The 14,062-nt window shown below is 39.9% G+C and overlaps 1 protein-coding gene across 14 annotated transcripts in view; it reads right to left on the minus strand.

The window, feature by feature from the left end:
* Positions 1-3,776: 3,776 nt before the first annotated feature.
* The window catches only part of NFIA (nuclear factor I A), a 672,115-nt gene continuing 661,829 nt past the window's right edge, over positions 3,777-14,062 (minus strand). For all 14 annotated transcript variants that reach the window (XM_073593840.1, XM_073593847.1, XM_073593844.1 and 11 more), the window contains one exon: positions 3,777-5,559. In XM_073593840.1, the coding sequence (XP_073449941.1) occupies positions 5,542-5,559 (18 nt within the window). In that variant the 3' untranslated portion in view covers positions 3,777-5,541. The remainder of the gene's footprint in view (positions 5,560-14,062) is intronic.

Consider the following 14,062-nt stretch of genomic DNA (forward strand, 5'->3'; position numbering starts at 1 on the left):
GTCACTTTAAGAACGGCAGCGCTAAAGGTAGAGCTTGCCACATCTACCTATTTTTGTAGTGTTCTAGTTATCACAGCTTCTGATTCAACGCACACCTCTGTCATAAGATTGGATTTGTTTTTACAATGCAATAGACTCATTTTTATGGTGCAATGTACAATTTGCACCTTTTTATGTCATTATTAAAATGTAAACATTATCTCACTTTATGAAAAGGCATCAATTGTTAGGTATTTTCTCTTTTATGTATCTTTTTTCGTTCTATTTAATTACTGAGATAGTTATAGAAATTATTTTTTTTCCCCCTAAATCGCACATTTACAGTTTTCTGATTTAGTTTATATTTTTCTTGGCTGTAATACATTTTTTTTATGAATAATATCAGTATAACTCGAACTGATAAATGTCTATCATTTGAATGTCGTCGATATACCTTGTTTATGTAACAGAATGCAAGTGAACAGACATATTCATTGTTATCATTTTTATTTCTCTTTGTAGGAATTTTTTGCCAATAATATCAGTATAACTAGAACTGATAAATGATTATCATTTGAATGTCGTCAATATACCTTGTTTATCTTACATAAGGTATCTGAACAGACATTTTCATCGTTATAATTTTTTTCTCTTTGTAGGAATTTTGTGCCAATAATATTTCAGTATAACTAGAACTGATAAATGTCTATCTTTTGAATGTCGTCGATATACCTTGTTTATCTTACAGAATGTAAGTGAACAGACATATTCATTGTTATAATTTTTTTTCATATTTGTAGGAATTTTAAAATAACCAAATTTCTCAGAAATGAGAACAGATATACTTTGTTAGTTAGTGCGGGCCTGGGTTATTACTGTGCATTGCAAACATTACAAAAATAGTGTGTTTAACTGGCTGGTCAAAATCAAACTTAAAAATCAAGAGAAAATGATAACTTTGAGTGCAAATTTCAACATAGGAATCTAATTATAAAATGAATATACAAAATATCGGCTATATTAATGGATTTGATTCTACTCATGTTTATTATATTGTTTTATGCAGAACTTTTAGTCTGCTTTATATACTCTAAAGGAAGATCCATATTTAATGCAACTTGAAAAAAGTCAATTTAAATAAACACAAAGCTTAATCACACTGAATTGTATAATTTGATGCTTTTCATTTATGTAATGCTATATTACTCAACACTGTAGTGTCTATTTTTTATGCTGCACACCTAGCGTTTACTGTGCATTTGTCAAATGTTAGAATTTTTTTAAAACTGAACATACATGCCCTTTGACCTTGCAGTACTTTTAATATGATGGCAGAAGTAACAAAACTGAACTTATGAGTTTTAATACTTGACACAATTTTGTTGTTCAATATCCTTGACTACCTTTTAATGCTTTAAAGCCTTTAAAACATTTTTATTTATTTATTTATTTATTTTTAAACATGTCTTCTAAAATCCTTAATGTAAGAGTCAGACTTTTAGTGAGAAAAGAATACAGTATACCTGTAAATTCCATTTAAAATGGTTATTTAGTGGCCCATACTTCTCAAGTATAGGAAAATGTTATACTACTGAGAAAAAAAAAAAAAGTTGTATTTAAATACATACGTACAGGAAACGGGAAAGTTTTAACTTAAATCCAGTTCCCGAAAGCATAACAAAAAAAATAAAAATAACATATCCCTCAACCTAACCCTCCCATGACAAAAAAAAAAAATCTAAAAATGCTGCCATTTATAACAAACAATCAGAAAAATCTGCAAGGCTAAGTCGACAGAAAATTGTCCTCATTTAAACAACATTACAAAAGACCTGCATTATAAAATAGGGTAGAATAAATCAGTGTATTCATTAAAACTATACAACATACAAATTACTCATCTGAGTGGGCAGTTATGCTCTCTTTGCAACCATGTCTACAACACACACGAAAATCCACAAAAATATAACCAAAAAAAAACAAAAAACAAAAAAAAAAACAAAACCTAACTACAACTGCCCAAGACTATTGCTTAGTTTGCATGGTTTATAAAAGGGTGCATTTGTATTGTATGTACAACCAATTTTCTGGTAACGCCTTGACTTATAGCAAGGATTTTGACAAAACGTTTGTCTAGGCTTTTATTTCCCTTCACTGTGAAGCACTGCAAGCTGCTATTTAGTGCACATATGTCATAAGGTAATGCCCAGCTAAGTGCTATAGGGAAGGCAAAGGATGCTGGATACACAAAATGGACACAATTCACTAATACACACACACACACAATACAACTACTCAACCACATATCAGATACATATGAAAAAATCCAAAAAACATTTTATTCATTTATTCTTTTTTTTTTTTCTTAAATAGAGAGAACCGGTAAACATTTTTTTTTCAGAAGTTGGAAGTTTTTTAAAAACGTGCATATAAAAATGGGCATTATGACCTCTTTCTTGTTGATGAGAGTTGATTGCTGTCTGCTAATAAAAATTGGGTGTGGGATATCTAAGGAAAAAGGAACTCAGGTTTTTTTTTTTTTGTTGTTGTTTTAAGGCTTGCTTGTGATAGGTTGTAACACACACACCACACGAAAAAAAAAAAAAAATTGCTCAAAGCAGGGTACAGCTTAGTGCTTCACAGTCTGACTGCTTCTCTAAGAGCCCCTCCTGCATGTGCATTCGTAGTCACAAAGGTACGATGACTAAACATCTAACATACTGCGTCAAGTACAGCACCAACCAACTTTGGTCAAATAAAAAAAAAATAAAAATAAAAGTCTAATAAAATTTGCTAAGCTTTGACTACATGATATAAGCAGGTATTGCATATTTTCATTGATCAGGGAAAGTAAAAAAAAAAAAAAAAAAAAAAAAAAAGGAAGACTAAATAAATTGTCACAATGCAGCAAACATCCCCCCAAAATACTGATCTCCTACGCAAAATAGCACAGACACAACAAGACTAAGCACACTACTCCTATAGGTGGGATTGAACTAAAATCTATATCTACAAAGTGGAGCCTGCAATGCCTGACATAAAAGTCACATTTACAAGAAAAAAAAAAAAGTGTCTCCAAAACGTGTGTCTGGGGAATCTCCTCCCCCACTATCTATATAAGGAACATGTGCAACAATTCCACAAATAATCGCTATCCAGGGCAAAGGCACATTGATATGGAATTTATTTCATCTTCGTGCAAATTAACCTATTGGGTGCTTGAGAGGCCTCCCAACGTATTGCGAATACAATCCAAGGTCCTCCCATGCACCCATAAGCATTACAAACAAAACAAAAATAATTAAAAAAAAATAACTACCTAAAAAAAAAAAAAAATTAATAATAATAAAATGAGGAGCAAAGTGTCTTCCCAAGAATTTGTGGACATGATTGTATAGGACTGTAGCAAAAGCCCTTATTAGGACTAAACAGACTGAACACACACAGTTTAACTCCTTCGTTGCCAAAAGGGACATGTGGGCCTTCTTTTGGCAGCATTGGGGATAGGGTAAAGAAAAAAAAAAAGGAAAAAAAAAAAAAGGCAAGTGCCTGGAATAGGGATTAAAATGTCTTGTCTTAATGCACTCTACTTTATCCTACTTTAAGTATATAAAAATGAATTACTAACACTAAACATGCAGAGATTTTTTTTTTCTGACTGACAAATATGCCAAGCAGAAAGTATATAATATATGTATAGTATAGGAAACCGCCTTTAAGTTTGCATGCGAAGCAAAGGGACGCTTCGCTGTCTTGTAGAAAATAAATCAAGTGTATCCTGTTTATTTAGGTTTTGATTTTTTTTTTTTGTTATTTTTAATATTTTATTTTTTAGTACATAACATACATAGCGTCTATGATCCAATTTGCTTTTTTTTTTTCAGCAAGTGCTGCGACTCTCCCTCCCCTAGATCAATCAGTGTTTGAAGCCCAGAGGATACAAGTGATGAAAAAAAAAAAAAAATCATATGGATAAAATCTGGACATCTATAAAGATCCTGAGGCATTTGACTAAATCCTATATTGGGAAAATGTGACATTTGACTGAATTGGCATACCCACTAATAGTGACTTTAGCTTATAAAATTAACAGATACTATGATTTCATTTTTTTTTTTTTTTAGTTATGTGCTTTGATAACAGAAAAAAAAAATGATTACTTAGCGTTTAATGTAGTTAACATATTGTGGTAAAAGCACCATTATGTTTTATAATATATATTTTTTTTTTTTTTACATTTTCATTTTTAAGGGATACAAGTTTAACAATAAAAAACATAAAAAGCAAAAATAGCTCCCCTTTCTTTTGCAAGGCTGTTTTTTTTTCTTTTTTTTTTAACCCCGATAGTTTAGAGTCCTGGGGTGGTAGGACTTGGAAAACAAAAATAGAATTTTCAACAATCTCTATCTTACAAAGATATTTACCTATCCAATGAAATTGCACTTTAATCAATCCAAATATGATTGTTTTGATTTGTTCCTGTCAGTTTCTGTCAATACAGACCATCTTCCCCATTTCTGCGTAATTGTTGAAAATTTGTCTCAGAAAAGCTTATTTGCAAGTGCAGCATATTTATTTATTTTTTCCTTACATAGAGTAATAATAGTCCTGGACTGTTTTCTTTTTTCTTTTTTTTTTCTTTCATTGCTCTGCAACTCGGATGAAAATAAATGTTAACAGTTTCCTGGTGGGGTGATGGATGTGACTAATCCTTGTCAGAAAGAAGGGTGGACATTTTGTGATATGTTAACGCAAAACAGTTTGTCGCAGTCGTGTCCAGTAATATAATTTTTGCCACCTCCGCACTGGGTCAAACGATAAAAAAAAAAATATTAAAAAGGTGCAGTTTTCCTTATTTAGTTTTACACATGTTGTGTGATTTTCTTTTTTTTCTTTCTCACAAATCCTTTTAAGTGTAGTAGCACTCGAAATGGGGAAAAACAGTGGAGGCACTAGACCACAACTGGGTTGATTTCCACGGTCTCTGAAATAAATGTAGTGTGGTCATAGTACTAGTCGAAGTTCATATTCAGTACGGTACAACGTATATTAGAGTGCTTTATTATTCTCTCTTTTTTTTTTTTTCCTTTATAGGGACTATTCCACCAGAACTCCTCGAAAGGGTCGCAACTGTGGATGCACAGAAGGAGTGGCTTTGAAAAATTAAAAAAAATAAAAAGGCCGGGTTTCACAATGAGAGTGTTTTTATAGCAAGTCAAAAACATAATCGGCCTAAGGCTACCAGGAACCACCTAATATTTATGCTACCAATGAAAACACTTCAAATGCTGTGAATCCCAACTTTTCCCATTGGGAACTTGCTCGAGACCCCCAAAGGTGAGGAAAAAAAAAAAATGAAAGTAAAAGAAATAAGGCTGATTAATGATGGTATCTGCCATGCGACCACTTATGATAGTTCTTCTTCAATGCTGTTCTGCTGTGAGTTTTCCCCTTCCTCTGGCGCCAAGTGACTAGGCCAAGTTGCCGTTGGTGTCTTCAAATGTTACAGAGATGAGAAGGGGGCAGGTGGTCTGTCGGGTGGGCGATAGAAAACTGTGACCTTTATCCCAGGTACCAGGACTGCAATGACAAAAAAGAAAAAATACAATTTTATTTTTACAATTTTTTATTTTATTTTACTGTTCTTTTAGTCTCAAAAGCTAATTGTACTTTCCTATTATTTTAATGAATATTCCAGATTTTGAAAAATATTAAAAATTACTTTTGAAAATACAGAAACATTTTAAAGTGTACAGAAACCAATGGGTTGGACTTTAATTGCAAAGATGTGACTTAAGCCGCGTACACACGAGCGGAATGTCCGACAGAAAAAGTCAGACGGAAGCTTTATATCGTCTATTCCGATTGAGTGTAGGCCTCATCGGACTTATTTTTTCGAAAATTCCTACGGACCTAGAAAGAGAACATGTTCTAAATTTTTCCGACGGAACTAATTCCTATCGGGAAAACCGCTCGACTGTATGCTGTTCCGACGGACCAAAAACGACGCTTGCTTTGAAGCAAGTACAAGACGGAAGCTATTGGCTACTGGCTTTTACACTTACTTTTTCTAGTCCCGTTGTACGTGCTGTACGTCACCTCGTTCTGGACGGTCGGACTTTGAGTTGGCCGTGTGTAGACAAGACCGCTTGAATGGAATTCCGTCGGAGTTCCGTCGGACAAACCTTCGGAGTTTATTCCGATGGAAAAACTGGTCGTGTGTACAGGGCATAAGTGTGTAGAAATATTGAAATAATTGTAATTGTTTGTATTTATTGTCTGAGTTTGTAGTAGTAGTAGTAATAGTAGTGTTTGTTGGATAGTACAGACCAGTGGTCCCAAAACTGTGGCCCCCAGGGCCAGATGTGGCTCTTTGCTTGCCTTTATCTGGCCCTTGGGGCACTATTCCAATGATAGGGCACCACCCCCCCTACTGACACCATCAATGGGGCACTATTCCTCCCATTATAACCAATGACCACGGGCGGCCCGTCCATTAAGAGCGCACGGGCCCACCCTCCTATCCATACGTCTGGCTCCTTGCAGGACATCAGGTGCATGAATTACAGTGGCGGGGGTGTTTTTTTTTAAGCACCTGATTAGAGCCAGAAGCTCTAATAGGCTTCAAAATAGGGTAGGCTCTGGATGCAGAGCTTTGCGTGTCCAGAGTCCACCCAGGTGTGTTGCAATAGCGAATAAATATTCGCTATTGTAACACTGATCCTCCTCCCGTCCAATCAGGAAGCGGGTCTGAGACCCGTCACCCGATTGGCTGAAAGGACAGGCGATCCTATTTGATGCCTAGGAGGAGGGGCGGAGACGCACGGCGGAAGCGATGGAGGAGGAGAAGACACAGGAGCCGATGCCCGCCACTGCCTGATGCTGGATGCCCACCGCTGCCTTTACACACTGTACCTTCACTCTAAGCTGGTCTCCTCCATCAGTCCATCGTTACTTTATATCCATTAGATCTGCACAGACCCCTGCCCTTAAAAGAGAAGTATGACTTTCTAAAAAAAAAACCCCAAAAAACCTTATACTCACCTAGGTGGATGCAGCATTGATCTGGTGCTGCATCTGTCCCCCGCGGCTTTGTAGTGAGAACTGAGCAATCAAACACTGCTGATCCCTCAGTTCTCCCCTCCACTCTGAGCAGAGAGTCAGGACTGTCAGTCACAGGCTCTCTGCCCCTCCATTGCTCACTAGAGCGCTGGGCTGTGGAGGGGGTGGGAGGGCCTGGCTCAGGCTCTCAGCGGTTTGCCGGTGCAGGGTTCTGGGTGGATCATGACCATATGGTAGGGATCTTTTCAGAGCCTGGACCAGGTTTGTGATAAGCCCGCTGTTGGCTGAAAACAGGTCAAAGGAGTGCAGAACAAACTGCTGTGATCCATAGGAGAAGAATAGCCAAAAAAAACCTTTGGCTATACCTCTCTTTTAACCCTACTGAACACCTGTTGGGGAGAAGCAGAAATGGCAATTGAAATCCAGGTCTTCTTGTCTAACATAACTAACTGACCTCATAAATGCTCTTTTGGCTAAATGTGGACAAATTCCACATTACTGGGAATGCATGAAAAGTAAAAAACCTTCAGCCTTTACAACCACTTTAAACAGAGTTTGGTGACCTCTTGAAAGAATGACTGCAAGAAAGACCGTCAGACAGGACTTATAACATTGTTTGAGATTTCAGTGCAGTCTTGCCTACTGAATCTAGGAAGTTGGGAGCTCACAAATTTTCTGTCAGGATCAGGTATATTTTTGCACAGATACGACAAAACACTTTCAATGGTATATTTAAAAGACCAAATAAGAGGAGTTCATTATTGGAGTATATACATACACTTTAAGGCTGAACTTTTCTCAAAAAACAATTTTTTTTTTTACCCAATGCCTATGACACTATTAACCTTTGCAGTACTTATGTTACATAAATTGGTTATTCCATTCCTCCTGTCCCCCTTTCAGCAGCGCATGTGCGTTCAGCTCCAAATTCCAGACATCTTTCTGATTGCACAAAGCTAGCTGATGTTGTCTGGATGACACATCCTCAGCAGCCTGGAATCCCATGATAACTTGGCCCTGGCTAGGAGCCTTAGCAGTCCCTGACTTTCTGAGTCACTCCAGGTCTGCCAAGTAGGACAGTTAGGAAAAAAAAAAAAAAAAAAACCATGGGCTGGGTTGTGTCATCATTTGGTCAACCTTGGATTTCAGGAACCATGAAGGTCAAAGACATAGCTGGAGGCCACTGGCATCTATCTGTAGAGAGGGGAGCGAATGTAGGTAGCAGTATAGGCAAAGTCATACCTTAAATTTGTTGGCAAATGACTTTACGATTAAAAATTGTTGGCCAAACCTCCAGTTCTCCCCTCTGACGGAATTCCAGAAAGTCTGCTTAGAAGGCCCATCCCCTAGGAGTATGATTTCACGTACTTACCAACTTTTAATTACGGACCTATCCCCGTCTGTGCCACGGCACTTCTGTATGCGGAAATGGGAGCAGGCCTTGAGCAAGGAGTTGCCCTTGAAAACGTGGCAACTTTTTTGGTCACAGGCCTCCAAGAGCTCTATCTGTAGCTTGTACAAAGAGAATCAATATAAGATACTCATCATTGGTGTCAAACCCTGTACCTGCTCCATTCCATAAATCCTTGTGCCGATTGCCGGTGCTGGCACTGTAATGCAGACGTGGGTTCGTTATATTTTCTGGACGTGTTCTCTAATCACCCCCTACTGGCGGATGGTCCATTCCCTACACCATTCCATATTTGGTTACTGGGTGCCTTTTAATCCTTAAACCTTCCTTTTTGGGCCTCCCACCCCCCTTTCTCTAAACTGGCTAGAAAGATCCATGCGCATGTATTAACTGCGGCACAATGCTTGGTTGCCCTTAAGTGGAAGAAACGAGAACCTCCCTCTATGGTTGATTGCACTCCAGGATCTGAGATGTGACAATATATCCAAAACTGTTTCATATCGCGCCAACCTTATGGAACAGGGGTTAAGACACATGCACATTTTTAGATCCTGAACTCCAGGTGATAAAAAAGGCACACTTTAATTCAGCTCATCATTCATCACTACATTGTGACCTTTTATTTTTTTGAATGCAAGTAATAGAAGTACCTGACTTGGTATTAGCTTCTTGCAGTCCTTGTACTGCAGAGCCCAGACTGGGAGAGATAAAAGAAGGAAAGGGAAGGCGCCTTCTAAGTTTAGTAACAGGACATATTTATTGATAAAGCAATTGGCAACTCACATTGTGTCCGTCACCCTGCAAGCGGTATCTGTTAGTACTCCTATCTAGTGCTTACCTGTTCATCTGCTACCTAGGGAAATACGCAGGAACACACTGTCCTGCTGGGCAGAAGTGACGTCACGATGAGAGGAGGGCAGGATGTGGCTACGCATTTCGGAGCATGCAAGTGGCTTTTTTTTGTCATTTTTTCACTTTTATATGTGAGTTGCCAATTGCTTTTATCAATAAATATGCTCCGTTACTACACTTAGAAGGTGTATTCCCTTTCATTCCTCGTTTCACAGAGTCTACTTCTAATCCTGGGTCAGCAGCCATAAATGTGACTAATTATCTTAGAGCATAATCTATCTATGAGGAGGTGAGTTGCCATCTAGATAAAGGAAGGCCCGTAGACGTGATGTATGTGGATTTTGCAAAAGCATTTGACACAGTTCCCCATAAACGTTTACTGTACAAAGTAAGGTCTGTTGGCATGGACCATAGGGTGAGTACATGGATTGAAAACTGGCTACAAGGGCGAGTTCAGAGGGTGGTGATAAATGGGGAGTACTCGGAATGGTCAGGGGTGGGTAGTGGGGTCCCCCAGGGTTCTGTGCTGGGACCAATCCTGTTTAATTTGTTCATAAATGACCTGGAGGATGGGATAAACAGTTCAATCTCTGTATTTGCGGACGATACTAAGCTAAGCAGGGCAGTAACTTCTGAACAACTGAAGATCTGAACAAATGAATGGGGTGGGCGACTACATGGCAAATGAGGTTTAATGTAGAAAAATGTAAAATAATGCATTTGGGTGGCAAAAATATGAATGCAATCTATACACTAGGGGGAGAACCTCTGGGGGAATCTAGGATGGAAAAGGACCTGGGGGTTCCAGTAGATGATAGGCTCAGCAATGGCATGCAATGCCAAGCCGCTGCTAACAAAGCAAACAGAATATTGACATTAAAAAGGGGATCAACTCCAGAGATAAAACGATAATTTTCCCGCTCTACAAGACTCTGGTCCGGCCGCACCTGGAGTATGCTGTCCAGTTCTGGGCACCAGTCCTCAGGAAGGATGTACTGGAAATGGAGCGAGTACAAAGAAGAGCAACAAAGCTAATAAAGGGTCTGGAAGATATTAGTTATGACGAAAGGTTGTGAGCACTTAACTTATTCTCTCTGGAGAAGAGACGCTTGAGAGGGGATATGATTTCAATATACAAATACCGTACTGGTGACCCCACAATAGGGAGAAAACTTTTTCGCAAAAAGGAGTTTAACAAGATACGTGGCCACTCATTAAAATTAGAAGAAAAGAGGTTTAACCTTAAACTACTTAAAGGGTTCTTTACTGTAAGAGCGGTTAGGATGTGGATTTCACCTCCACAGGCGGTGGTCTCAGCGGGGAGCATCGATAGTTTCAAAAAACTATTAGATAAGCACCTGAATGACCACAACATACAGGGATATACAATGTAATACTAACATATAATCACACACATAGGTTGGACTTGATGGACTTGTGTCTTTTTTCAACCTCAACTACTATGCGACTATGTTAACTGTGGCCCTCCAGCTGTCTCGGAACTACACGTCCCACCATGCCTCAGCCTTTGGGAGTCATGCTTTTAACTGACAGCCTTGCAATGCCTCATGGGACTTGTAGTTCCGCAGCAGCTAGAGGGCCAAAAGATTGAGACCCCTGTCTTAGAGCATGGGTGCTCAACCTGTGGCCCTCCAGCTGTTGCGGAACTACAAGTCCCATCATGCCTTTGTCATGCTTTTAACTGGCAGCCTTGCCTCATAAGACTTGTAGCTCTGCAGCAGCTCGAGGGCCACAGGTTGAGCACCCATGTCTTAGGGACTTTATAACTGGACTTATTTCACCCTTGGGGGTGCCACTAACCTGTGTGCGCCACTTGCCTTTTCCCTTTGGAAGAGAAAAAGGCAACACAAAGAGAATCAGTTGTGACCTGGTATTAGCCTCTTGCAGTCCCTGTACTGCAAAGCCCAGACTGGGAGAGGAAGAAGCAGCACAAGGAGCCAATCAGTCATACTGCAATGCTAGGAGCAAGCTGATAGGAGGAAGCAAAGATGAGCTCATCAGTCTGCTGCTTCTCCTTTCACTGTCCAGTCACAGCCTGGGGAAGGGACAAGACCTGCAACACTTCTGCAGCAGAGAAAAGTCAGGTCTCCTGCCCTGCCAAACAGAGCTGTGCTGCATGGCAGGGCTGTGTAAATCTCAGGATTGGATGGACAGAAACACAAATCCTTTGGCAGGTAAAGCAGCTCCCTTATCTGCACTTTGCCTGGAGTTGAGCCTTAATGGAGTTCTTACAAAAAGTTCCAAATTTTCAGACTCTCCCAGCATTCCAGAGGACCTAGCAGCCCGGCTCCTCGCCCCTTCCGACCCATGAATGGACTTTCTGCGTGTAAACAACCTGCACCGTTCAGTTCTGCTGCACAACGTCCATTTTTGCTCAAATCTTTAAGTAGCTGACACCAACAGCCCCCTCCCCCCCCCCCCCCCCTTCCTGCAGCATGTTTCCTGCACCGCTCTTTAAAAGGAAAGTAAAAAGAAGAAGAAAAAAAAAAAAAGTAAAATAAATAAAAAAAGTTTCTTCCTATTCAGTTTGTGCCTTGCAGACAAGGTTACCCCAGAGCAGAGCTGTAATCCTTCACTGAAATAGGCTTTATTGATTACTCGAGGTCTATTGTTCACTTTTCAACTCCCCCAAGTTCAAGTTCACATTGCAGTGTTACATCATGTCTGGTTGCTAGCGGCAACCAGACAGGACTAGACGTGACTTCCATTACCAACGAACCCTCCTCTCCCGCCCCCCCACCCCCCCACCCCCTGCACTTCCTTTTTTTTCTTTTTTGGACTCTGACGTTGCAAAGCCCACTGCAAACATTGAAGTATTCGTTTTGGTTAAATTATGACCCCCACCGCCGGCAAACCAGTGGGGACCCCACACTTGTGTGTTTAATTAATCTGTCTTCCCCCGGCACTTTGGAAAAGTTAGACAAAGGGCCAATTATTTGGTTTCGCTTTGAGGACTTTTAACAGGGGGTCTTATTTGCATGGGAAAAGAAAGTAGAAGATTCCAATGAGAAGTTGAGGATTCCCCCCCCCCCCCCTTTTTTTTAACCCCCCCCCACCAACAACATTTTTCTGAAATACTTTTGCTGCTGAAGGAAGAGGATGTGAGCTGCGATTCAGCAACACCAATCAGCTTCATGACATGTTTAAATTTAAATGCTAAGCGCATACTCTCGGAGTTACTTTAAAGGTTAGTTTTTAATCAATAGAAGGTGCTGAGTAGGGAGTTTTATTTTAGCTGTGCAGTGCAGCTCTGCAGCCTTTTGTCTGGTGAGACGGCGTTTTAAAACTTTTTTTTTTTTTTTCTCCCCTCCCTCCTTGTTGCTGAAGACGGATCTTGCAGCGCTGTGCAGACATTGGAGTTCTATAGCACCCTGGGGTAGGAGTGCATCAGTCTTCTTTTGCGGTAGTTTATTTTTTGCTGTTAAAGCAGAACTCCAGGTAAATGTTAAAAAAAACACAAAAAAAAAAAAACACCCTTTAAAGGCACACTCTACCTTCATACCATGGGGTTGAATTTTTTTAAAGCCAAGCTCCAAGTTTATTTTCAAGCTGGCCCAAACTATGCCCTTTACTAAAGGATGAAGCGGCTGTGAGCACTGTACAAACCAGGGTTCTATGGAACCCAAAGGTTCCTCCAGAGGTTGCTAAGGGTTCCTTGAGCAATGAGCAATGTCTACCTCTCAGATAAGTTCCCACTGACACCATTCATCTTTTTAGCTATCTGTAAGGGGGTAATTCTTCCCAATGACCTCAAGTGTAAGGAGCATTCTTCCCACTGACCATCACACTAATGCACACTCTACCTTCATACTGTGGGGTTGAATTTTTTTTAAAGCCGAGCCCCGAGTTTATTTTCAAGCTGGCCCAAACTATTTCCTTTACTAACAGACGAAGCGGCTGTGAGCACTGTACAAACCAGGGTTCTATGGAACCCAAAGGTTCCTCCAGAGGTTGCTAGGGGTTCCTTGAGCAATGAGCAATTTCTGCCTCTCAGATAAGTTCCCTTTGACACCGTTCATTTTTGTAGCTAAATGTAAGGGGGTAATTCTTCTCAATGACCTCAAGTGTAAGGACCATTCTTCCCAATGACCATCACACTAATGTATCATGAGTTGTAGATATAGTATTTTTTTGGCAGGGCTTTCCTGAGACCTGAAAGTTATTTCAAGGGTTCCTCTGTGTTGAAAAGGTTGAGAAAGGCTGTTATAAAACTGGATGTATCAACAGCTACATGCTGTGTTGCAGCAGTGGTACAGAGATTTCTGTCTTGTCCCCAGAACAAAATCCAGTTGAGCTGGGTGCTGCTCAGCCATTCACAAAAGAAGCCTTTATGAATGATGACGTCATATGTGACGAAACCGGTAGGGCGGGGCGTACGTACACCACCACCCGCATGTGCGGTCGCGAGGTCAGCCATTTTAAATCAAAAACAAATCTGCGCCAGAAAAAAAACTTGAAAAAGCAGCCAAACACTGTGTTCATGATACCAAAAAAAAAAAAATAGTGCAGCAATGTGATAAAAAAATGTTAAAAAAATTATTTGTATAAAAAGTCCCAAAGTCCAATGAATAATGATAGTCCCACAACCGTACAGGAGCTGATCACACTTCTTAGAAGCACTTTCTGGTTCTGTCTGATGTGGATCTCCCCCTATCACTGTGGCCGGTGAGCCGGGATACACACAGGCGTTTGTTGACCACCCTAACATGGGGCCACATGAGATCTGGTAAGCAGGAT

This window comes from Aquarana catesbeiana, linkage group LG07 (genome assembly GCF_042186555.1).
Source record: "Aquarana catesbeiana isolate 2022-GZ linkage group LG07, ASM4218655v1, whole genome shotgun sequence".
Classification (NCBI taxonomy): Eukaryota; Metazoa; Chordata; class Amphibia; order Anura; family Ranidae; genus Aquarana; species Aquarana catesbeiana.